Genomic DNA, 26,209 nt, shown 5'->3' with positions numbered 1-26,209 from the left:
TTTTAGTGCATCATGGGAACATGACACCCCCAGACATCACACGCTGAAAGCTATTTTAAATTTTATTAGTTTAGTACAAATTCAGAAATGAGGAAGCACACATCTAGCCTTGTTGAGAACTGTGTGCTGACACTGACTCTTGCTCTCTTGTAAATGGGGCATTTTTACTTCTACAGTTTCTCAGTCCTGGCAACCTGTGGAGGGCATGAAGGTTTCTGTTTGCAGACACTCTGTTATCTGTGGGGAAGTTTTTCAGGCTATGCAATAACTGTGCTAAGGACCTGGAAATGCTCAGGATGGCACTGTACAAGCCAGCTCAGGGTGACAGGGTATAGTCACCAGTCAGGGTGCAGTGACCAGCCTGCTACTTAAGCCCTGCTTAAGGGCTACTTAAGCCCTACTTAAGTCTGGCTTGTGATACTACACCATGCTGTGCTGTGTGCACTGGGCAGCTGGGATTCTGTGCCACACAGCTGGAGTCAGCAACCTTTCTCTTCCTCCTGTGTCCTCAAAGCTCAGTTGACATCTGTTTTGTATTATGCACATTTCAACTTCTCCAGTTTATTTCAGCCCCTACCTATGTTATCCTCAAAATTTTCAAATTTTCTGCTCTAAAAGTTGATGTTTCAAAAGTATTTACTAATTAATCAATGTCTTTGAACTTTCTATACCCAAGTTAACTCTTGCAGGGAAAAAAACAAGGAAGTTGACATCTGCCTGGGATTGCTAAGGTGATAAGTGAATGTAACAGCAGCTGTGAACTGTGCTGTTGAAGGACAAGTGTAGCCTTGGCTGAACAGAGCTCTCATGCAATGAAATGGACACCAAAGAAAGATCAGTACCAGCAAACTTCTTGCAAAATAGGAGGGTCAGAAGTAGGTGTAAGGAAATATGTGGTAAATATGGAGGACAGTGGGCAGTTAGAAGGAAGATGAGAATTTTGCTGGAGCCTTGTAGATGAGGAAGAGCTGGACTGTTACTCCACCTAGTGAGGAGCTCATCAAGAGATGTCAGAGACCAAGAAAGTGAGCTTCTGTTGGGAGGGAAATGACATAACAGAAACCGCATAAGCCGTTATTCTCCCTTCTGTACATGTCAAGGAATTGAATTAACTCCCTGGCTTTCTTCTGTTGCACTGGTGAAACCATGAGTGAAACTTGAGAGCATATCACAGAATCGTTCAGGTTGGAAGGAACCTCTTGAGATCATCTAGTCCAACCTCCCTCCTTAATCATGGTCAGATCAAGCAGGTTGCCTAAGACCATGTCCAGTCAGGTTTTGAATTTCTCTGCAGGTGGAGACTCCACAACCTCTTTAAGCAACCTGTTCCAGTGTTTGACCACCCTCAAAGTAATCAAGTGTTTTCCTGTGTTCAGATGGAATTTCATGTGTTTCGGCTTGTGCCCATTGCCTCTTGTCCTGTCAGTGGGCACTATGAAGAAGAGTCTGGCTCCTTTTTCATTCCATCCCATCAGGTAAACATTGATAAGATCTCCCTAAGTCTTCTTTTCTCCAGGCTGAAGTTCCACCTCTTGCAGCCTCTCCTCGTATGGAAGATGCTGTGATCCCCTAATCATATTTGTGGTCCTGTGCTGGACTCAAGCTGTAAAGATAAAGTAACGTTGGAATAGGCTACTCAGAGTTTGAAGTCAGATTGGACAGATGCATAAGATGTTTTCAAGTGTGTCTCAACCCAGTGGGGTAAAGTGGTAGTATGCGGGAGATTCCTTTCAGCCTGACACTTCTGTCATTACTTGATTGCTAACTTTTGGTCATCACTGCCATTTAGGGCTAGAGTCCTAAATTCACAATGAATTTTTAATTTTGGCAGGAGCTTCCCCTGTTACTTTGAGGGTAAATGATAAATGATCTGTTCAGTGATGCTACATGAATTCCTATTTATTATGTATCTTGAGATTTTCTGCCAAAAGGCAGGTTTTTCCTGGAGTAGATGGCCAATAGTCTTTCTGTGGAAGGGTGTCAGAGTTTGTTCACTTGATTGTTCAGACAAGTTCGATATTAGGCCTTGATGCACTTATGACCTTCTGCTTTACTTTGTAACTATTTCAGGACACAAGAACAATGAAATTCAGTGTTATCTGGTGTGTTACCCTTATACTCAAGATGTCCTGAGGAACAACAAAGCAAATATCATAACTTAGAAGAGTAGTCTGTGGCTTTTGTGAATAAATTTGAACACTCTTTCCTTTCTTTCCACCCCCCCTTAAATGTATGTTAACTCACATTGAATACTTTTAAGGGCAACTTTTCAGTAGAAACCACAGAAGCCCCAGACAGTAACAAAGCTGCACACTTCAGCATAGGACAGTGGTAATCTTATCTCAGGTGCCTACTACAATTCATTGAGGTGAGGGTGAGGGTGCTTTGTACTGTACAGTGGCATTGGAAACTATTCCTCTGACAGTAGCAGCTACTGTATCTGTTGTGCTTTGTCTGTTTCTGGCAGGTAGCACTTCAGTCAGGACTACTCTGTCAGCCTCACACTGAGACTTGCAGTAGTGGAGGGGATGCTATAAACTGAGAACTGCAACCTCCCTCTGCACAGGTCTATTCTGTCCTGAATAGGAACATGTTCCTACAGGAGGGAGCGCTGTTGTGTGATTTCCAGTGCCTGTGAAGTTTGCTGTTGGGTGTGGAGGCAAAACAAGACCTGAATGCTATAGCATTCTTCCCTGTGCTGCTTGTTAAATCTCATAAAGCATGGCCATTGAGGAGCATTGGATTCAGAAAGTAATCCTGCTAGAAAGAGGCATGACATGGCCAAGTACTTTATGGGAAAGTTGTGCCACCCCCTTAAAGGATACATCCTGGAAATAAAGCAGCCAAAAAGAGTTCTGTGAGTTAATTTGACATCCTTGGTCATCTTCTTAGAGAAGGATCATGAAGCTCTGTCAGACCAATGTCGTTATGAAACTACCTCCTTAATCTTTGGCCTTACAGTGAATGGTGCTTTGGGACCTGTTATATTGCTAGAGAGCTAATACTGTATCTCTGAGGCTCCAGCTTGTGAGCGAACCCCAGTTCATGCAGCTCTAACTTACTGTGATGTTCCTCTAGCCCTGCTGGAATCTCTTTACTTGTCTGTAGGAGATTCTAGCATTGTATTTTCCTCACCACCTGATCTCTTCAAGCCCTCATATTGTAGTCCCACATCCTCACAATGTTCCTGAAGAGTTTCCAGTCCCATGCATGCAATTGCCACTCTCTGCAAGATCCATTTTGGCCCTTAGGAAGTTCTAGAAACTGCAGATTGGATGTGAATGCATGTGCTGAGTTTGTGATCTCTGCTTGCATCTTCAGAGTCTGTTTGGATATCAGAAGCAAGCTAGAGGTATGAAGGGACATGAATCGATGTACAGACCTAAAGGGACAGAGAAGTGTGGAGCTGGGGACCATTTGATGTTTACTTCTGGCTCTCAGTGCTCTGTGGAGGAATATGTTGAGTAGTCCTATCTCAGAGAATTACATCCAGCATTTATTTCTGCCAGTGTATTGGAGTGGCCTTGAAGACATGAGGTAGCATGATTATCTGCTGTACTGCAGTCCTCCCTCGATCCTTTTTTCTTTCCCTCTTTGAAGAGGCAAAATTAAGTGAATTCTTAAAACTGTATTTTTCTCTGTTATATTGTGTTGAAATAGAAGATACGCTTCTTTGACCCTGCTCTTTGGAGAGGAACAGGTGAGGTATTAGTCAGCCCTCTGGGTGCAAGGAGAGCCTGCTTCGTTATATGGGAGCTCTGCAGCCTGTTTGGTTCTCACTGCCTGTCAAGGAGAGGAAACTCTGATGCTCTTGCACAGGAGTTAAGGTTGAAAGAACATCCTTGCAGATGCTAGTATGGTTATAAATGACTGATGCTGGAAACGCAGAGACTTCAGAGAGCTGGTTAAAGCAATCAGAGAAACCTTAGCTAAGTCCCCAAGTGATATTGAGATGAATGTCCTTATCCATCTGTAGCGAACAGGACTAAGCAGTTGAAATTGTCTTCCCAGCTGCAGGATGGATGCATTGTGTGTCATCAGAGTGCTTTATAAAGTCCCAGTTTACACCCATTAAAAGCATTATCATGGCTCATCTTTCATGACAGTATGAGATTCAAGCAGTGCTAGCATAGGTGCACACTAGCTTTCTAGACAGAGACAATGAAATGATAGCCTGGACCTAGTAAAGTACAGAAACTGGTGTGGTTAGGAAGCGTTGGACTATAATAGACTTCATGCACATCACACATAGTAATCCTATTTCTCTGTAGTTTATATTTCTGATGAAGCAGCCCCACAGGTTGCTTTAAGGTAGTGACTAAGCCTAATTCAAAGTATCTGCCAATGTGAATTGTAAGACTTTAGAACACCTGCTTAAAATAAGAGCCCAGTGACCATCACTGATGGCTTCCTCCAAGTTTGGAACCACTGAAGTAATTTCTGCACAATCTTTGCAGAAGTATGTGGTCAAACCAAAGGTGCTTTACAGAGCAGGTCTGAAAAGATGTGTGGGGCAGACTTCAGGTTGTTTCAAAGACCTTTGTTGTGCACTCGGACAGTTGTTTTGCTTCTAGGGTTGCATTTTGTAGAATTTTTATGACTGTTATTACCACAGAAAAATGTCAATGCATTTTCCAAAAGTGACTTGAAAATAACAGTGGATCTTGAGTTTCCCAGGGCGAAGTTTTATCGGTGGCATAGGCTGACCTTAGCATGGACTGCTGCAAAAGAGAGTGGTCTGCCTCATTCTTCACCTTTCGTCTGGCTAGATGATCTGGTGTGGTGTTGGACTGCAAGGGTGATATTCCAAGAGAGACTATCTGAAGGAAGAGGGAGGCAAGACTGCTGTTTCAGTAGTAATGTGTCCTTAGATCTACTGAAGCCACTTGTAGAACCATGCCCTCAGTCAAACAGTGATCTACTGGTGGGATGTTTGCGAAGTGTCTACCCAGCTCTCTTAGGTGGAATTCCAGATTTGTGGGCTTTTTTGTGGATAGCCTATTCTGTCATGCAAGTTCTATGCCTTGTGCTTAAATTGAAGCAAGGAGTTACTGCAAGAGGGGAGATAGCCAAGTTGGATGTGCATGTTTCTTGCATGTGGTTGCTCAGGAAGACTTGAATCAGTGACAGATGTAATGTGATTCTTGGCACCCGCAAAAATCATCAGCCATGCATATACTTTTTCAGTATGTGTGGTTTCCTCCTGGCACAGGTTGTTGAAGTGAACTATTCCAGCCCCTCTTCCTTGAGATTTTCGCCATGTGTACAGTGTCTGTTGTCTGGGCGGCCAGAACTCTGCATCTTCCTCAGAAGCTCTTTCCCATCTCTGTCCTGCTCCCTTGCACCCCAGCTAGTTCTTTAGGTTTATACACTTAATCCTGTCACAAATTGACCACTAGGCCTGTGGGACCCTCAGGCTGTGAGCTCAAAGAATTATAATGAGTTGGCTTGCAGTTTCTGAACCACAATAGCCAGACATGCTTTTAGCTTGAGGCACGCATAGTGTGTACGTGTTTGCTTGAACCTTAGTGAAAGAACTACAAGCTAAGTACTCTTTGCATTTCTAGCACCCTCTAGACATTGTCACATAAACTCTGTTATCTCTGTGTTATAAGGCGAACTCTGCATTTCACTCCTGAACTGACAGCTACTATCTTTGCAGTAGGTATGAGTGAAATGTATAAATGTTACTCATCATCTTGAAGTTCAGGGACTGGCAGCTTAGTTTACACCCCCGTTGGCAGCTGCTGAAGCAGAGATCCTGGTCCGGCATTGCACTGATGCAGCCAAACACGTGCTCTTTTCCACTGGTTCTGCTGCATGGGCCATAGCCTCTGGTGAAAATGAAGACAAGAAGGGGAAAGAGGGCTGTGATGGGTGGAGTTGTATTTTAAACTGCTATAGCCCTTTCTGTTGTGAACATCTGCCCCCAGACAAATGAACAGATTTTTAAATTTTTTTTTTTTTTTGCAGCTCAGCAGACTCATTAACATAGGATAACTCTCCGGAGTGAGGTGTGCGTTTGAGCTGAAACAGTCTTTTCTGGACAAGTAACAGCGCTGTAGGGGCAGTGTTGGTACTCATGTGCTTTGTTAGGTAATGGAAGAAGACATTTCTTCTCCAGGACTGTGCAAGGTCATCTGATGAGGTTTCTAAGAGCAGAATCTGGCACAATCTCAGAACAGTATTCTGAGAGGTCTGTATTTGGGGAACGTCTGTCTGTTACTGGGGTTGGAGGGAAACCATGCTGGATTCAGACTGCGTGCTTTCCCTGAGGTCTTGCATGTTGCAGCTGTAAGAGTCACTGATATCTCAGGTGCATCCAGTTCTTCACATTAAAGGTCCTGCTCTCAGCTCAGGGCAGCTAGTGAATGAATGAGAGCTGTAAGTTTGAAAGAATTTTGCAGGTGGTCACAAATTGCAATTTCCTCTTTAATCTGTGATAGGATTACTGAGTGTTGTCTTGTCATGCTGGGGAAATTGCTGAGCTTCTGTGAAACTTTCCCATGCTTAGATCTTTGTGAATGGTGTCTTGATGCAACCTGTAGCATTACAGAGGAAGAGTGTACCTTCCTGAGCTACTGAGGACTGCAGACCAGTGATCCCAAACTGAACTATTAGAGCCTAGCCAGCATCATCTGCAGTCAAGGCAGAGGAGGCTGAGGAGCGTTGCTGGGGCAGATGAAGTGTGTTAAGCAGTTTCCCAGCTGTTACCTGTGTGGCACTGTATCCATGACAAGAATTCCAGAGGCATGTTAATCCAGTTCCCATTTCCATCTGCTGCTATGCAGGAAGGAATTTCCATCTGGGATTCCTACCTGCACTTCTGCACATCAGGAAATGTCATGTGAGGTGCAATGGTTATATGCATCAGTCTGATCACAGTTGCTTCACAGCTGGCTTTGCCTCCTCAGTCCCATTTTGCATCTGACGTTAATAATGAGTGCCAGGAATAATTAAAAGCTGAGCCCAGCCCAAGCAGCCAATTGGAAGTTACTGGTGACATTTGTCCCGAAACTGGAATATTTCCCACAAGAAGGTACCTTTGATTGTGTGGGTTAGCTTCCTGTTCTCTGCCAATTCCCCATCTGCTTGAGGTTTTTATTTTACCACTCATTTCTAGTGTCTGGTATTTTTTCATATTTTTTTCTTCTTGCTTTCTCTTCTGTGTCCTCTACACTCTTGTGGCTTTTCAGACTTTCCTTTCTTAACCTCACTGTTCTCAGAACTATGTGCCAAGTTTCCTGTTCCCATACCATACTGATCCCAAGTATGGTATTTATTGGCCACTTTCCCATCCCTACCTTCCAGTATTTACAGGAGTGACATGGAGTTGCCCTTGGCATTGTAAACAACTTTTGGTGACTCGGCTTTCTCCAAATCCTTTTTGTTTCAAAGATGAAATTAAAAAATAACTTGGAAGCAGCATTTGGGAACACTGAACCAAGAAAAGTGAATAGATTCATGCACTTAGGTTAAATTTTCATGAAGATCATGAAAGCCTCTTGTACTCGGCTGCAGTTACATGTCTGTAGTTCTAAAATATAACAAAGGAAACCCGTTGCCTGAAGTTCGAATGAGATGTGCTTTATAGAGGAGCTGTGGAGTAATGTATGTTTTTGAGTATTAAGGATATACATTGTCTTAGTAGGTTACGAAGGTAAACACAACTTACCTTCTGGCTTCTCACAATTTGCTGAAACACTGGTCCTGTCAACAGATCTCTTAATAACCCAGTTGTGTTCTTTATAAGGATACAGCTTCCCTAAGAGATGCACAGGTGTGTGTGCGCACACTGGTTCAAGCAAAACTTGGCATAGTAAAATACAGCTTGTTTTCTTGATGAAGGATGAGAACTAGTTTATTGTAACTTCCAGCTTTACAGTACAAATGAAATGTGACCACTTTCTTTGTAGAACTGAAAATCTGGTTTTAGGTGTTATGCTTGTAGATGAGCTGCTTGGGGGTGAGGGGTTTGGAGAGAAGGGGAGATGTCCCATACTTTATTTGTGCTGTATGGACAGTTTTACAAAGTCTTACATTTTCCTGTTTCTTCTTCTCACGTGCTGCTTTTCTGCATGCTTCTCTCCACTCTGTTGAAAGGGGAAATGTTGCTACAGTATAACCCGGTTTTGAGGGATTATCAGAAGATGTTTCACTGCTGAGCGTGTATCTCTTTGGTAAAGCAGGGGCTCTGAGGTTAGCATGATGAAAGGTAACTTTCCCTGCTTTCCCTGACTACTTTTGTCAGTGCTCTGCCTGCTTCTCGCAAATGCAGCTGGAGTTGCTCTGGGAGATTTAATGTCCTTGTTTGCACTTGGGAAGGGAAGCTGGCCAGCTGCAAGCTTTAGGTGATAGCAGGAGCTCTCCTTTGAGGGCCTTCCCCCTTGCTCTGGGTGTACTGAGGTGAAAGACCGAGGCCTTGTGAAAGCTAGTTGTCTAGTCTGGTGAGCTGGTCAATGGATGGGTGGGAAGTGCTCACAGATGCCAGTGAGGGGTTAGTCTGCATATGCAGAACCTATAGGGACAAGCTGTTGCCCAGTCGTGCCATTTGCATTCATATCTGGATGACAGAGTGGTCTGGACAGGCTGCTGACTCCTTCCGAGTGTTCACATATCCTGTGGTGTAAGGGCTGACTTCTGAGAAGCCACAGCTGTCGGCTCCATGCCGATAGCCTGCCAGCTTAGCCACGAGGAAATGGATGACAGAGCAAGCTGCCTGCACTGTACAGCAACAAGTCAAAGTAACTGGCTGTTTCGTGTTAGTTTCTAAAGCTGCTAAATGGCTCGTGAAGCCCATGGCCATGCCTGTGTTTTCCCTGGGCTTTTCCCAGGGGTGAGTTTCTGCAGGGCAGCTGTGCGGGGAGCTGGGCAGGGCAGGTGAGAAGGGGCCAGCACAGGGCCGCTCTCTGTAGCTCAGCTACTGACACTTCCTGGAGCGGGGCACATTCTTCAAGGGGAAATGTGGTTGGGTTTCTTGGACCGCATCTCCTCCCCTTGCTGCTATTCTCACAAGTATTTCACAGACTCTCAAGCGTGGCCTGAGGTAGCCTTCGTTTAAAGGGGAACAGAAGGGCCCTCAAGTCAAGGCAGAGCCGTTTATAACCACGAGCTGTTGGCCTGCAGCAGCTGCTCATGGAGAAGCTCAATTCAGGTATTCACTTAACTTTCTAATGAGTCTGTTGATCTCCTCAGTGATGGCCTCTCTAGTCTGGGTATCATTACAATGATGTAATTGCAGAATCTGTATATGCAAATGGATTGTCATTACTCAAGTGTCTTAGTGAGTGGGAAGCCTGATCTAACAACACGTCCCTTTAGAGCATGGATATTATCGAATGTAATGGGATGGTTTCTTCTTCTAGTGCTTGCATGTTCACAAGTCAGTAGCATGTGACTGGAACTTGCAAGATGACCACAGCATCACTTCACTGCTTATGTGGGAAATTGGTAATTTGTAATTTCAGAATTTTCTGACTGAAAAAACAGATGAATAATTCATACCCGAAACTCCGGTGCCTGTTCCGTCAGCTGTTAATCCTGTTACTGATTAACATTGCTTGCTTCTTCCCGTATTACCTAACAGCTCTGTTCTTACATATGACCTCTGGGCAGTCAACTCTGTTACAAGTATGCGGAAGTGCAAGACAGGATCAGGCAATGTCAGAACTTCTTAAAAGCTCAAGTTATTCTTTATCTGCTAATTTGTTTCTAGTGTCAAATAACATCAGTAAACCAGAGAGACTGGGGGCCTTGCTCTCTCCTTTCTCCTCTCTTATCCTTGCTTACTGTAGATGTTGTAGCTGAGATCCAAAGCTTTAGGTTTCATTTTCCTCTGAATGCTTTCATTTTCCTCTGAAATGGACCATCTGTTGGGCCAGTGAGGTACTAATTACCACGCTAATGGTTCCATATTGGGGTGGGGATGATGTCCTTAGTATCAGGATGCTGGCAAGTGTCAGCTCGTGCATGTGTTGCAGGAACATTAGTGCTTTGCTGTAATTTGGTCATCCTTGGCTCTCTCTTATCTGCAGTGAGCTTAGTCTTTCTGATTTAGTCATGTTGGAAATAATCAACAGAGATTACAGAGACACTATTCTAGTAACAGTTGCCTCTTCTCCTCCCCAAAAGACACGGTGTCTTGCTCTGCATGTGCCAAACACTTGATGAGATAGCTATCATGGAGGGATGTGGGACCAGTGCATTATTTTCTCCTGTGCAGCTGGGCAGTCTGGCATTCCCAGCTGAGAGTAGTCCACTTTTCCCAAAGAGAAGGGTTCCCAAAACTGTGGTCTGGTTCTTGCAGCTGATGACTTAGGAGAGTATCAATTAAAATATTGAGTTAAGGAATTAAAAACCTCAGTCCATTTTCTGTAATACTTACTACCACTGTCTGAAAATCCAAAAGATCTCCTTCAGTATATAGCTTTGTGTCAGTGTAGTTTCCTAGTCAAACCTGCAGATCTGTGTTGGTGCAGTGTTAAAATCTATTTGCTAAATTACATGTACTGTTCTAAGTTTGTTTAGGAAATGTCGATGTTGGTGGTGATGCCTTACTTGAACTTTACAAAGCTGCAGATTTTTGGCTCTACTCTTTCTACAGCAAACATTAAAGCAGCAATCTACTTACACTCATGTGAGTAGGCTTACTTGCCATGTGGAGTGATTCACATACTTAGTTAAGCATATGTGCACCACTATTTGTAACAAAAATTTCAGCTGAATGATTCGCTAAAATTATGTGGCTTAAACTGTCTCCTGAAAGCAAAGTTGCATTCATATAATTCATAAAATACCATTTAAATGTATAGAAAATATTAAAAAGAAATAATGTGCATGACAAAGAATTTCAAGTATTCTAAGTCGTTGGTAATAATAATAACAAAGTCTAGATTTAAATTCCTGACTATCTTCCAGCTTCACTGTTTGAAGCTAGCAGGACACGAACTCCTAATAGAAGCCTGCATTAATAACTTTGGCTCTCTTGATTTGTGGAAACTTGAGGTACCCAGAGGTTGGGGGATTCTGAGTAAAATCTGGACTGTTGGCAGCTTCACTGTATGGATGCCACAGGTTAGACAATGCAGTTGGTCACTTAAGTCTTCCTCATCAGGACTGAGCATTTTGAATAGAACATTTCTTACTAAGGTAAAAACTCTGCCAGCCCAAGTCTGATATTTTATCTAGTAAATAATTTATACTGCTCTTTATAAATGTGTTTTACAGTAAGTAGTAAATAACAAATAACTTCCAAAATGTTGTCTTAAATCCTTGACTGCTCCGCAGTTTCCCAAGGTTTGGAAAATTTTGGCCATGGGAGACAGAGTTTTAAGAATTCATGCTAGTCTAACAATGGGAAGTCATTGACTTTCACCCTGTGTTTTGGGAGATAGGAGCAAAAAGGTGTGAATTGTGTGAATCAAGAGGTAGAAACTAGATACAAAAGTGTTCTCTAATGAGTAGATACAAAATTGTCTGTTGTTTCCTTTCTCTATTTGGGGAAAGTATTTCCTGGCAGGGGTAGGAGACCTGTAATCTATTTTAATTCTTGCTAGGTTTTTTTGCAGCCAGTGATCTCAATTCAGTTCGTTTGCTCTTCTGTCAATATCCATGCTGTTACTGGGTAACAGGAATGAGAACATTGTTTTGTACACACACGTTGTTTTGTACACACAGATTGTAAGTTTACTTCTACTCTTGGGTCTGTTTGGGTAGAGTACTGTTATTCTTCAATGCAAAGGGTCCAGTACGCTTCAGTTTCACTCTTGTATAGATACAGGAGCTTATAGGTCTTGCTTGAGGAACAGGATCTCTTCAGACTACTGCCCCATGTTGTATTTTGTTGACACAATAATGAATTTGGGAGGTGGGGTAAGCAACATAAGCAGGATCCAGAAAACTAAAGATACTACTGAAATGAAAGAAAAGTTGGTTTTCTTAATTTACTTTAGGAGAGGAAGACTGAAGGCTGCTGCCCATGCTACAATGTACGCAGAGCGCAGCTGGAGTCAGATGAGTCTAGTTGCCAGTAATTCTTATATTAGACATTAACATACTAATTTTCCTATCTAACATGAGAAGGGGCTATCCATCTCAGCAGAGTGGCGTTGTTTGTTTCATAAGCACATTCAGTGCTACTCCAGCACTTTTGTGTCTTTGTGAATGTTTCCCAGCAATCCTTGTAGGGGAAAAGAAGAGGAAGCTCTGTAGTTTCTCTTTCTTCAACTAGATCCCCTTTTCTGAACATTACTTTGAGAAGAATAGCAAGTTACACCCCACCTCCTCCCTGGTTGTTTCTCAGGATGGATGTGTATGATACGCATTTTCAGCAAAGGGGAGTGATGTAACAGGACTCTGTATGCTTTGTTTTAGACTCAGGCTGTGACTCTGTGACTGATACAGAAACAGAAGACGAGAAGAACCCAGTTTACTCCCACAGACTTGCCATGAGTGAAGAACATGGATCATCCAAGAGCACTGGGGACCATCTGGTGGTGCAGCCTGACCGCATACAGTGTGGGGTACTGTATGTCCACTCCTTGGGCTACGTTCTCACTGTAGGCTGGTGCAACCCATTACACTGCTCTGTAATGGACAGCTTTATGGGCCTGGAAATTAGTCCCTAATTCCTTCTCTGACACCTTCCCTTTCAGACCCCTGTCCTCAGTGTCTCTGTTTCATGAGCTTGGTTTCCTAGGCCCAGAAATAGCTTGGTAACATGCAGTGCCCAGTGTTATCTAGGCTGCAATGTCACTTATTGGCAGATAGTCTCATTAACATAGCTGCATGTCTTGTGTGCTGCGAGGCAGGTTCACACTCTTGACTTCCCATCTTCCATTGTGGTGAGATTTAGGGGTGGTAAGGGGAGTAAGGTAATTTCAATGAACCAATTAACTCCACAGCCTGGATGTAGTCTAATATGACAGTTCTGGTGCATGTCCTGCAAGTGACTCCAAAGAGCTTGGATCATGGCTTCCTGTCTGAAAACCTGCATTTCTTAGTATGACATCCCCTCAGATGGAAAAAGTCTAAGCTTCTTCCTTTGTTCTGTTTAGAATGGGGCTGTGTTGCTTGAGGGAAGAGACTGATAGATAGTTGAAACTAAGTCATTTTATAAATCTGCAGTTTATCAGCTTAATGCATATATCTATGCTGGTGCAGGCTGTAACAGAAGCCACCTACCCAGTTACTCCATGACTGGAAGATGCTCCTGAAAACTGTTCAGGACCATGAAAATGGCAGATGATAATTTATGTGTTAGTTGCAATGGCAGCAAAATCCCTAGAAAAGGGACTTAACAAAGTAAGTGTTCTTATGTTGTGAACATGCATGTTGTAATGCTTTTTCTCTTAGGTGCAGACAACAGTTTATATTATCATGAAATGCAAGCTCGATGGTGAAGTGAAAACTGAAGTTGAATTCTCTCCAGAGAATGCGTCGTCTGTGCGTGTTCTGGCTGAGATGGAGAACGAGTACACAATCTCTGTGGAGGCTCCAAGTAAGCTGGGCTGAGATATTCCCCCGCCACAAATTGCTTCCTTTCTATCTCAACCTGCCTGTCCTGAGAAGTGCCAGAGAGATAAAGGTAAAGGTTGCGATGCAGGAAAACCTGAGGCCAGGAAACCTTGAACTTGCATTCTCATCTGTGATACTTTTGTGATGAGGAACCGAGATAGACTGCTGCTTGGGGACTCTGTTTTCCCCTCAGCAGCGGCAGGGTTGCAGTGTGGAAACACCTTACTGGGAGTTCTGAGAGCAGATTGCAGCTTGTAAAGCGCTTTGAACTTAACTGTGTGTTAAAACGACCACCACATTAGCGTTGGCAGGGCACCAAGAGAGGGTAAGTGCCAGTAAATAATTGCATGACTATAACAGCATGTGCTCAATGTGTGATGATCTCTCTGTGAACAGTGGCTTGCCTTTTAATTTAGATATGTTCTGTCACTCTAGATATTTACATTTACAAACCTTGGTTGTCTAAACTTTAGGTTCACTAAACTTTAGAGGCAAGATTTTGGAGCCTTACAGATTGATAGTAGTTTCCCAGCATGACTTTATTTAGTCTACTTTGGTCTGTCCTCTTGAAGATTCATTGTGCCAGCTCTGAGAATAGTCTAATAGTCATTATAGCAACTTCTGAAGTCAGTGAGGTGGATTGATTTCAAGAAGGTGACATCACCCACACAAAAATGTTCAACTTAATCTGTCTTAAATCAAGATTTGTAATTTAAACATGGACCTGGAAACTACCTTGCACTTTGAATTATAACCATGACCTTCACATTGATGGAGTGTACAACTATGTAAGCTCTGCAGTTTGTAACAGTAAAAGGAATATATTTTTAAGTCCTTTCATGTATGACTAACTATTTCATAATTTCCTGAGTTGTTTAACAACCAAGCATATATACAGGGAAAGATTAATTTCAGTAGGATTCAAAATATTTGTGTTTGAAAGTTCAGACCTATGCACACTGGACAAAGAAGATCCCAAGGTGCAGGTAGGAGATAAATCCTGTGCATGGGTAAAGTTGCAAAGCTGTAATTCTTTTAAGTTGATTTTGTTCAGAGACTAGTGAGGCTGACAGGGGTTGCAAAATCCCTAATGACTTTTCTGGTTTCTCTTCCCTTCTTCCCCAGCTCTCATATTTTATGGCATGGTTTAGAGACTGCTCCAGAGAAAGACAGAGTGGAGAGATGTGAGGCTTTCTAGTTTGAGGTGGTGTACTTTTAACATTAGTGGTCCAGACTACTGTTAGCAGAGGATCTATCAGGTCACAGGTGATGTGCATTGACATAGTTATAAAGAAGGTAGTTCCAAAGTACTTTCCTATCTAGTGTTCAGACCAACATCATCTCCTTTTTTTCATGACTTCATGGTTTTGGTGTCCAGCTGGCAGTATCTCCAAACTCCTCCCTCCTATCCTCAGGGTATTTGATTCAGACTCATTCCCATTGTTTATTCATAACGGTGATTTATTCTCTTTCTTTTCAAAGATTTAACCTCCGGGACAGTGCCTCTGCAGATATATTCAGGGGACTTGATGGTGGGAGAAACAAGCATCGTCTATCATACCGACATGGAGGAAATCAGCCGTCTGTTGGCTAATGCAGCCAACCCAGTACAGTTCATGTGCCAGGTAGTGACTCTAGCAAACAGCTGCTTTGGAAACCAGCTCTTTCAGAGGCTAGACAAGTGGACATAAGCAAAAGTGCTTGTTGTGAAGTAGCTCTTCTGAATGAAGAAATGCAAAGTTATTTAGGAATTCTCACGTAACCTTGACATCCCCTTTTAGTGAAAGCATGGATGCTTTTTCTGTTTCTGGAGCAAATAGCTGGCTAAGGTGACTCAGGGTATCCAACTAACACATGCAGTCAATCAATACTCACATTTAGACCTTGATGTCTTGAAAAGATTGGGATGACAGAACTTGATATAACAGAAAGTACCATAATGAAGTAAATTGTTTGGAAATTTGTACCTAAGGGTTCTTGGAAAACATGTGAAAAGGTAGCAAAGATTCATACTAGCTGAATGAAGTAATGTAAAATTTGTTTATTCTTAGCACTTACTTCTTTAAAGTCACTCCTCAGTTCTCATATCATATTTTGCACAGTTGAGATATCTGAACACTATTAAGGGGTAAAGCTTGCCCAAGCAAGTTCTCCAGATGTGTTGTCTTTGCTGCCTGCCTGCATGTCCCTGATCAGCCACGTGTAGTGGAAGCCTACAGAGTAGTGGTGTTAGTCACCAGCATACCTGGGGCAGGGGAGACTGTCTTTCCCTTTCTTTTTAGTTGAAGTTGTGGAGCAGTTGGTACTGGGCTGTGCCTCTACTTGGGGAATAGGCCTGCTTCCCAGTCTTTGGCTAAGAACCAGTCCAAAAGCCAAACCCAGTGTATACTCAAAGCAATTCAAAATGGACTAGCTCATACTTAGAGCAGGAGTGGCACTTCATTGGAACAGTTTCAGAAGTAAGATTATACCTGTCAAGGAAGTAGGAAGTAACAGTTTTCTGTGCTTTCAGTTGCATAAGTGACTTTGGTATTGTACTCTGTCTTGTGGAGTGTATGGTTCTCATCTGCTCAGATTAATGGTGCTCTGTTTCTGGACCAGGAAGCTATTCATGTTCTTTGCTTGACTTGAACACTGCTACCTTCAGTGTTTATGCCTACTGTTTTTTCATATGTGCTAAATAAACACCTTATAAATCTCACCTAAACTGAATCTCCAGACTCCCCTGAGCAAAATCACTTTCCCTTTATCTCTAGGCCTTTAAAATTGTGCCATACAGCATAGAAGCACTGGACAAACTGTTGACTGAGTCACTCAAGAAGAACATTCCTGCCAGTGGCTTACATCTGTTTGGAATCAACCAGCTGGAAGAAGAAGATATGACAACAAGTAAGTTGAAAGATTTTTGTTTTCTTTTTAAACTTCATCTGTATCAGTTTTTTTACCTTGGAGCGCCTTAAAACTGCAGTGTGTGGTACCTGCAGTGTGTGGCACCTGGTTGTCTCAAAAATCTTGGATCTCAGCTAGGAAGCTAAATTTCTGATGATGCCTGTAGAAGGGGGATTGCTGTTTTGGTTGGGTGAGCCTTTTTTTATTATATGCATCAGTCTCACTTCCTTGCACTGTGACAGATGCATCTATGAAAACAGCTTGAAACACAACAAAAGTGAAAAAATGATGCTCCCCAAAATGTCTCTTTTATTTGCTCCCTTGTTCTTCTCCCAGTCCCATGTGGCATTTCTCCCCAGCCCAGTCCTTTTCCACCACCCCTATGACTCTGCTCTAAGGTGCACAGTGGGCACTCAGCGGTTGGATTGGTGTGGCACCAAGACATGGTTGCCTTACAGCAGCTGGATCCTACTGGAATGATGATCTAAGAGGTCCTTGCAAACCTGTATCCTACATACATTAAGCTGTTACAGTGCCTGATAATCCAGTAAAGGTCATAGGACTTCAGCCTAGATATGTGCTAGATACCTCAGTTAATTTGTGCAGAGTTAGTTCTGTTTTGAAACTGTATATATACTTTTCAGGGCTTTCACACCTGCTTTGATCTGTGTGTTTGCTAGGAATTTTGTTTCTCACTGGCTCTTTTGCTGCTAGAGACAAGCTTAGATTCTAACAGGCTCCTGTTCTCACAGATCAGAGGGATGAGGAGTTGCCAACACTTCTTCACTTTTCTGCAAGATATGGGCTGAAGAACCTCACCGCCTTGCTGCTTACATGCCCTGGAGCACTGCAGGCCTACAGTGTAGCCAACAAATATGGCCACTATCCGAACACCATAGCAGAAAAGCATGGCTTTAAGGACCTCCGCCAATTCATTGATGAATATGTGGTAAGAGGAAGCAGCAGTCCTGTATTGTCCCACAGCAGGTGTGGGCAGTTGCACCAAGCTTGGCACTTAATGTGGGAGCAGGACTGATGGGGTAATAAAGGGTGCAATGTGGAGTGGTAGGGTGTAGAAGACAGACATTCAGCCACACTGAAAGCTTCCAGGCTGGAGGGCTGGGTACATCTCTGGAGTTGGGGGAGTTCTTGGAGCTTTTGCACTGAGCAAATAAGATGGAAGCAGAGACTGCCATGCTGGGTTTCCTTATCCATCCATCTAATGAAGTTTCTGCAGGGATGTGGTTGGTACCTGGGGTACTCTTCTAACCTCTCATCTTGCAAAAACTATAGCCCCTTCATCCCACTTACTTTGGGGAGTAATACGGGAGCAGAATAAGTTTGGGAAGGTACAATCTGAGGTGTTCTCTGAGTAGTCGTACTACAGTCTGGATTGCTTATTAGCTCATTCCCAGATGATCTGTGTAGTCTGCCTGTTCCACTTGAAATCCATTTCTTCCTGCATTAGGATAGCTGTCTGTTCCCTACTTGTTCTCTCTGGTAGCCCAATTCATAATTCAGTTCTCTTTGAGTTAACCCCATCCCCAGAAGAGGACTCTGATTTTTCCAGATTATGACATGGACCTGACTCCATCTTCACCAGGCCATTGTTTCTGTGGGGTCCTTTGGTGTGCATGGGGTTTATCCTTTCTTTTCTGTTTGAGTTGTTGCCAGCCTGTATGCTTCAAAATAACAAGCAGCTCCTTGACTCAGATCATGTGAATTCTTGGGCAGATTTTATTTGCCTTTACTGTCTGTTGAAAAGTTGTGTGTAACTGTCCCTAACAGTTGTCTGAATGGTGGGTGATAGATCTGCCAGCCTTAGTGTGGTTCTGCCAGACAATTACAGTGGTGTTTAAGCCCTATTTAGGAGGCATGGGTGGTTCTTAGACTTGTGGGTTGCTTCTTGACATAAGCATGAATTTAGGGTTCCATATTAGAGCTAAATAAAGGTAATTCCCTGTTCTGAGATCAGGAGGGCTGCAGGAACTGTAAATTGTGTTATTAAAATCTTTGGATTGGGGTAGGTGGGAGATGCTTAGGAAGTCCTTCCAACCTCTTATTGCAGTACTGTGCTCCTCCCATGTCCTCTCTACCGGCACAGTGACAGAGCTGTGTTAACAGTAGGTCCTGTTTACTGACCATCAAGCTATCTGTGCAGCTTAATACCAGAGCACACAAATTATTTGCACCAGCGTGTTAACTGCAAGGTAGCGACTTGAAGCACTACTAGTATGGATATCTGAAAATCCCAGTGAACCCCTTTACTCACCTAATTTTCTCTCTGGCAAAAGTTGCTCTGCACCTCCCATAAGCATCACAAGAGCAACCTGCCTGGCCCATTTTAACTGTGGAGGGAAGCATGTGTAGACAGTTTTGACATACATGCCCTGTGGATTGAAGGCCCATGAGGTGGCGGTTGTGGATGGAAGAATATCTTTTAATATGGCAAGATAGTTAAGATGGCAGTGCTTGTGACATAGTGGGAACTTGGGGAGGAGGCTGGGATGGAGCTTTATATTTTGCTCCCTTGTGTGGTTTGGTGAAGATCTGCACCACACACCCCCCCCCATCCTCCCCACCCCATGTTGCAAATATGTGCAAAAGAGTTCTGCTGTCCTGTGAGTCGAAAGTTGCCTGTATTACATGAACAGCTGCCTGTTATGAGGTTTCCTGTTAATCTCACAGAAAAGGGTCTATGCACTCCCACTCTGGGTGTTAACGTGCTGCTGCTAATGCCAAGAAACTGAAACTGAATCTACACCAAAGCTAAAACTTTGCTTTTTGCAAGTGCTCCACATGCAGCAAGCTTTCCCCCTATGGTCAGCCACGCTTACCCCAGAATAGCCTTTGACAAGCATTTGTATTTTTAGGATGAGCTTTGCTTATGTTGTAGGAGTTTGCAGACATCAGGTAGGACATGAAATTGAGGTGGTGAGAGGCTGTAATGACTATTCAGAATGTGTCAGCACCAACTTGTTTCACCTTCATTACCTATTACAACACAGGTCTTGAAGGCTGGGCCCAGACAGCTGTAGTGGGAATTTAATTCCTCTGAGAAGCCTTAGTCTTTGGGAATGGGCTGCTTTTAGAAGGGTTTTTTTCCATCAGTGATGGGAGAATGAGATATCTTTTGCTTGCTTTGATTCTCCAAATCCTTTATTTAAACGAGGCTTGAATGTTTGGGGTTTTTTTCTTGCCCTCCTTCCTCTCCAGGAAACGGCAGATATGCTGAAGAGTCACATTAAAGAAGAGCTGATGCAAGGCGAGGAGGATGAGGCTGTTTATGAGTCCATGGCTCATCTGTCCACTGATCTGTTGATGAAATGTTCCTTGAATCCTGGCTCCGATGAAGAGCTTTATGAATCCATGGCTGGATTTGTCCCTGGTGCCCCAGAAGATCTTTGTATGTATATTCATAGAATCGTAGGATGGTGTGGGTTGGAAGGGACGTCTAAAGGTCAGCTAGTCCAACCCCCCTGCAATGAGCAGAGATCTCTTCAACTAGACCAGGTTGTTCAGAGTCCCCACCCAAGAGGCCTAAGCTGATCTGTATCTCTTATACATAGTAGTGCCTCAGTTGATTTTCAGAGTAAGGGCTGGTTATAGTTTTTCTGCTCTCACCACAAGGAAACCATGCTCCAATTCTGATAGTGACTGGCTGATAAAACTGCTCTAAATCTTTCTTTGTTTGCCAGTATACAAGATCAAGAGCTGTTTCCTCAGTGCACTGAGGACTCCCTGAACCCTGAGCAAGTGAATTAGCATTTGGAAGAGGGCAAATTTTCTACCATGTCCTGCTTCTCCCTCCTGAAAGCTAGGGAGGTAGGAACACTCTGACTTACAGACACTGTTGGAAAAGAACACTATGTAAAATGTGATTTTACTAACAACTGGGAAACTGAAAAACAAGAGCTGAGCTTCTACCTCAACAGCTTGACAACAAAAGAAAGTGAACATCTAGAAATATGTGTACTGAAGAGATTATAATTAACAAATCATTGTTCTAATCCACTTGGTTTATTGCTAAAAATATAGAGCTAATTCTGATAAATATGCAGATGTTTAGCTTTTCACCCTTCCATTAATATTCAGTGAGGCCGATTGCAAATAATCAAGTTAAGTACCTATGTTAAGCAATTGTAAATTTGCTGTACTTACTTATCTGCCTATTTTGTCTGGCTTCATCCCACTGATATATTTTATGATTCCCATGATGAGCAGAGAATCTAGCTTATTACAGTTTAAGTACCTGCATAAGTACTTCTAGTGTTTCTGCAGTTTTAAGTGTGCTGCCTCAGGAGAAAAGCTTTCTTACTGAAACACTTTTGCTTATAGACTATATCTGTCCTGGGCTGGTTTTCTCCTCTTTTAGATTAAACGACATTATAAAACACATTTTTATTGATTATGGAGTCCAGAAGACATTGTTGGTTCTCTGCCTGAAATCATAAAGCCTTCTCTCTGAAGTTTTGTTTGGCTGCTGTAGCAATAGTTTTGCTACCAAAACCAGGATTTTTCTGCCTTCAGGTGGAGATAAGTAGTAAGGCCGGTTCGACTCCTAAGGAACAAAGCTGCTGTTGTTTGCAGTAATGGGGTGGGAGTTTCTAGATGTTTGGAAGCTCTGCCTGCAATCAGTGCACCTCTGAATGGGGTTGATTGACTAAGTCTGTGGAGGGGGAAAAAAGATGCTTAAAGCCACTAAGTCCAACTTGTCTTCTTCCACTCCTGAAATGTCCAGATCTCCCAGAAACTATGCAGGCGGATATTCCTTTCTTTCATGGGTGCAAATCAAGCTCCCTGTAATTTACCACTTTCGAACCGGACTCTGAAAAGCCTCTCTGAAAATATTCTTAGATTCATTCAGATTTAGATCAGAATTGTTTCCTATCAAGAAAACCATTTGCCAGCCTTGCAGACTGTTGGTGGAAGAACTAATTGTTTTAAGGTGCTTTTTACTTTTTCCCTGCTGAAGATCACCACCTCCCTCAGCCTCAGTTGCTTGTGTGTGTGTTCACTTGCATGTTTCTGTCAAACAAGCCACATTAAGGGGAACAGTTCAAGTACACCGGTTTTCCTGCCCTCACTCTGATTGACAGATCTCGGGAGGGAGTTTGGCTGGTGTTTTGGATGAATACATGGAACAGAGCCTGCCTGGCTGACAGGCATGGAGATGAAGAGCTAGGATAGGTTGCCATGGGATGATAAAGGTTGCACATTTAATGCCTAAGTCAGGCTGCTTTCCTTAAGCCTCCTCAGTTGCAAAGGCCCAGCAGGCATATGTCCTTTAGAGGAAGATTCTGCAAGCACAGCTACATCAGCAGGGTGGCAGAGGTCTTTGGGATCAGCACCAGAAAGTTCTAGGGGTTTGCAAATGTGCTGCAGGCTCTGCAGGGCTAGTAGGACTAGAAATATCAAAATCCAAGCTGTCCCTAAAGTAGGTACTTATGATTCCTTTACTGAAAAGCAGAGCTGAATGACTCTGTGTTTTAAAATGTTTTCTTCATTGGTGAGATGCTGTATATGGCTTATCTGTAATACCTCAGCGAGGAATAAGGGTGTGTTTCCTGCACTCTCTGGAGTTCTCCTAGTGTATTGCTCCTGCACACAGATGTCCATTACCTTTCACTTGGGAGTCTTTTACTGAAAGTCTCTGTTTTTCTTATGTAGTCTGTTAGTCTTTGCCTGAAGCATATTTACAGCTTGTCTGAACAGTGCTTAAAATCTACCTGTATCGTAATGGGTAAGATTAAATTGGCACAATGCTCGACACTGAAATAGATAAATAGATCCTCTCAAAGTGAAGGTGTTTCAATATTATTTAGAATACCAGCACACAGGCAAACTCTCACTGAAATTAGTGGGAGTGCTGACTGGTTTGTAACTGCCATCACAAATAAAGGCTTCAAGCTTTTGTACTGACTTAAAGGTTTGTGAAGATGAAAAACTCCCTAGGAAATCATAATCAATGTCTACTGAGGTACTTTCTCTAGGTCAGAGTAGCCCTTATGTGAGTGGTTACGGCTGTGGTGTAGAGGACAATACCTGGGCTATTTTAAGTGTAGCCATACTGTGGCAGCATGCCCATTTATTGTGATCAAGATGTGCTTCCACCACAGTTTTTCAGAGACTGATCAAAGGAAGGTTAGATACCACAGCGTCAATTTGTCTGACAGGAACTGGTTTGAGAATAAGGTAATGCAGGACTGAAGCCATTGTAGTGAGTTAAAACTAGTAGCAAATACTTGAATACCGGCGTGGTCTGTTCTTGTATTCTTCATCCCACTTGTGATTTTTCAATGCATTTTTATGTGTTGTTTTTTTTCTCTCTGCATTTGATCCTGGGGAAACATTTACAGAGACAGTGCAGAAGCTGTGCAAGGGCCCAGTTTTGCTTAAACTGATGCTGTGTGAGAGTTGCACACACCTGTGTTGTTAGTTCTCCCTTTCGGTTTTGAGATAAATGATGGAATTAAAAAGAAATGGAAAAGGTTTTGTTCATCTACAGAACACTGCCTCCCCTTCTGCTGGTGGGGAGTGTTCTTTCCAAGGTAGGTCTTAAAGCCCTGAGCAATGTAGATCATAAAGTACTCCTAACTAAATCAGTGGGAACTTACTAGCTCCTGCTGTTACCTTGTTTGCTGTCTTTTAATAATGAGATTGAATTGCCTTATTTAATTTCTTATCATTAATCTAATTGTTCCCACTTCAGAAGAGCACTTCCCTCTTACTACACTTTTCAAATACCTGTAAAGTCAAACATAATTTTCCAGAATATGCTTTGGGTTGGTGCTGGTTGCAGGTAGGTGTCATTTAGCTGAGTCACACACTGTAACAGCAGCTGAATAGCGAAAAGGTAGAGTTAACTCCATCATATCAGTCTGGTAGTATGAACTACAGCATCTGATAAAGTGCTTTGCTTTTTCTGCTTTTCTTTCACCAGCACCTCCTGCTGATTTTTGCAAAACAGAGTATTTTGAGTAGGCTGGAGTTGTGTGCAGGAGAGGCTCTGAGAGCAAAGACCCTTAAAAGTGCTGAAAACTCATTTGGTATGTGTGAAGATTAAACTGCCTGGTTTGTGTGTGTGTGTTATTACCTTGTTTTACGTGGGGAAAGAGTAAAGATGTATTTCCTCTGTCCAAGGTCAGACAGTGGCAGGGGCCAAGTGCTGGTGAAACGAGTCCGAACTCTTAGCACTGTTTCCATATCTATGAACTGTGTGGACACTCAGATCCTAGATAGTGTGAGTTTCATGCAGAGGTTTAATCCTTTATCCTAGAGAGTTTCAGCTGACTAAAATCTATTGTCCTGTAGTTTGCAGACCTCCAACACCTAAAGAGTAGATGTAGTTCCACATATAAATAAGTTGTGATGCCCTTATTCTATTATTTTGCATATCCTCTCCCTCCTCCACCATTTTTATTCTCTTGAAACCAAGTTTTCAACACTGTCCTCATTGTTTTTTGTTTTTTCCTTAGTTAATGCAAGAAACAGCAGCCTCTTTGTAATCCTTGAGCAAACTGAGAGAATTGTGCACAAAAATATGACTGCTCATAAAGTTCTGAGTTGTGATTTATGCCAACACATTGAAGCCTTTCTCTTGCATAGGCCAGGTTGGATGAGGCTTTGAGCAACCTTATCTAGTGGAAGGTGTCCCTGCTTATGGCAGGGGAATTGGAACCTAAAGGTGGTCTTTAAGGTCCCTTCCAACCCAGCCCATTCTATGATCCATGTGCAGGAATACCTGGCATCCAGTGTTTGCAAATGTTTATAAAGGGGGAAGGATGTTATTACTTCCTAAAGGGTGCCCACGCATGGATATTTTAGCTGTTGTGAAGGGTCTGTAGGTCATCACTTGTCTTCTGTATGTCTGTCTGTTCACAGGTTGGTTGAGCTCCCTTCTGAAGCCTTGAACTTTTTCCAGTTAAACTCTTTCCAATTTTGGTACATGGGTGAGATGTTAGGTCTCATCTGTATGCAAGACAGGCCCATGTGCAAGAGGGTAGTGAGGTGGCAATCATGTCTTCTAAGGAGAACTAATTAGTCGATGAATTTAACTACATTGACTATGTGATAGAAAACGAACTCTGCAGTACCCTGTTGCACTGCTGGTTTAGTAATCCTGCAGAGCACAACCAAAACTGGGAAGATACTGTTTCCTCCACAGAGAATGAAAGGAACTTTGCACACCTGTCACATTCTGTTCTGCCCCCAAATCCATAACGTAATGGCTATCCTCTGGGCCTGTATTTGCTACAGGTTAATTTCTAAAAGCTAAGTTAAAAATAATCAAGGTGGCTGCAAGGTGGAAAAATCGCTCTACAGAAAAATGCAGGTCTGTAGTGATGAGTCTTTAGGATGCTCAGATGTCAAATCTGTGCTTTCATGTAGTGCAGCGATACTTAAGTGAACATTATATTAGGTTGGTGGTGAGCAGATTAGCTCCAGCAGCATGCAACTTGGCATAGACTACAGAGCTCTTGAGAAGATGCTGGTGTGTGGTTAGTCCACACAGCATGCAGTATTACTGTGGCTATGCCGGAGGTATCCCTGTGAGGTTAAAGCTAGGTTGGGTGCATTCACAGGACTGTCAGTGGGTCCTTTGACAATTATTGTTTAAAAAACCCCCACAACATTCTAACAAAGCAAAATCTTGCTAGCATATTCTTAGCCCTTTCTCATGATCTCCTCAGCTTTGCAAGAAGAAAGTAGAAAGGTCAGCATATATTAAAAAGACATTTATTGAGAAATATTTCGTATTCTTTCATGTAACCCAAACCATCAAGTTTACATAATAAAAGATATTTCACAATACGCTTCAACAATTCACCTGTATCAATAAGCCTCAACAATTCATTTGTATCACTCTTGTTTTTAATATCATTAGGACCATAGTTATCTAACATTTTATTTTAGTTTTAGGATTAGTTTTAGGGTTACAATGAGGTTGACCCTTTTTTTAAAATCAGAATTCTTCATGTCAAAACACCAACTTAAAGTATCTTGCTGTTTACTGTAACTCCTTTCTCAATACTAAATGGTCATCTGACCCTCTAAACATCTTCCAGTCCAACTAATTAACTCAGCCAGCTATTTTGACTTTTATCTAAACAAACACTATCTTCTGTGTTGTGGGCAAATTGTCCTTAATGTCTTGTTTTGCCAAGTCACAGAGTTTCCACTCAGTTTGGCGTCTCAGGAGCGCTATGCAGAGGCCAAAACCTTCACCTGGCCAACATACTCTCACTAATAGCTAATCTTTAGTGCCTGCTTGAAGCCTTGTCAGAACTTCTGAATAAGTAGTTAGTCACCTTCAAGCATAACCATCAGGTAGCTGGCAAAAATTTGTGCAGAGTGTAACATAGCAACTTGGGAGCCTTTTTTGAGTCAAGTGTCTTGTCAGTTGCCTGGCTTCCTCTTTGATTTTCACTATAAACGAAAGGTCCAGTCAGAAATATCACATCATTTTATTACATTATATTACATTGTTCCAAGTGTTTAAAGGCCTAATCAACAGGTTCATCTTTCTGATTTTTTTCAGATGTAGAGATGCTTCAGTCCAAACCAGACACTCCAGTTGACACAGATGAAGTTTCTCTAACTACAAAAGACTCAATGCTCCGCAAGTTTTTAGAAGGTGAGACCTGTTTGGAGAAGGGGGATGGCCGTAGCACAGTTAAAGCAATTAAATGGAACTTGAGATTTCTCCTTGATCTGTTAAGGATAGGTTAGTCCACACTGTTTGACATGGACAGCTTTGCCTTAGTGAGTACAAACAAGGCACAACAGAAAAGGCAGCTTGTGA

General features: G+C 42.6%; 1 protein-coding gene across 2 annotated transcripts in view; it reads left to right on the top strand.

The window, feature by feature from the left end:
- The window catches only part of PIK3AP1 (phosphoinositide-3-kinase adaptor protein 1), a 44,863-nt gene that overhangs the window by 9,201 nt on the left and 9,453 nt on the right, over positions 1–26,209 (top strand). Inside the window, exons 1-8 of one of the 2 annotated variants that reach the window (XM_074830759.1) lie at positions 9,042–9,154; positions 12,373–12,521; positions 13,354–13,498; positions 14,998–15,140; positions 16,272–16,404; positions 17,157–17,353; positions 19,621–19,810; positions 25,946–26,041. In XM_074830759.1, coding sequence (XP_074686860.1) covers positions 9,136–9,154; positions 12,373–12,521; positions 13,354–13,498; positions 14,998–15,140; positions 16,272–16,404; positions 17,157–17,353; positions 19,621–19,810; positions 25,946–26,041 — 1,072 coding nt within the window. In that variant the 5' untranslated portion in view covers positions 9,042–9,135. Of the gene's footprint in view, positions 1–9,041; positions 9,155–12,372; positions 12,522–13,353; positions 13,499–14,997; positions 15,141–16,271; positions 16,405–17,156; positions 17,354–19,620; positions 19,811–25,945; positions 26,042–26,209 lie in introns of those variants that run through there. The other variant, XM_074830758.1, reaches the window with a different exon arrangement.

This window comes from Strix aluco, chromosome 7 (genome assembly GCF_031877795.1).
Source record: "Strix aluco isolate bStrAlu1 chromosome 7, bStrAlu1.hap1, whole genome shotgun sequence".
NCBI classification, from domain to species: Eukaryota; Metazoa; Chordata; class Aves; order Strigiformes; family Strigidae; genus Strix; species Strix aluco.
The sequence above is the reverse complement of the archived record's forward strand: the minus strand, read 5'-3'. Positions and strand labels throughout refer to the sequence as shown.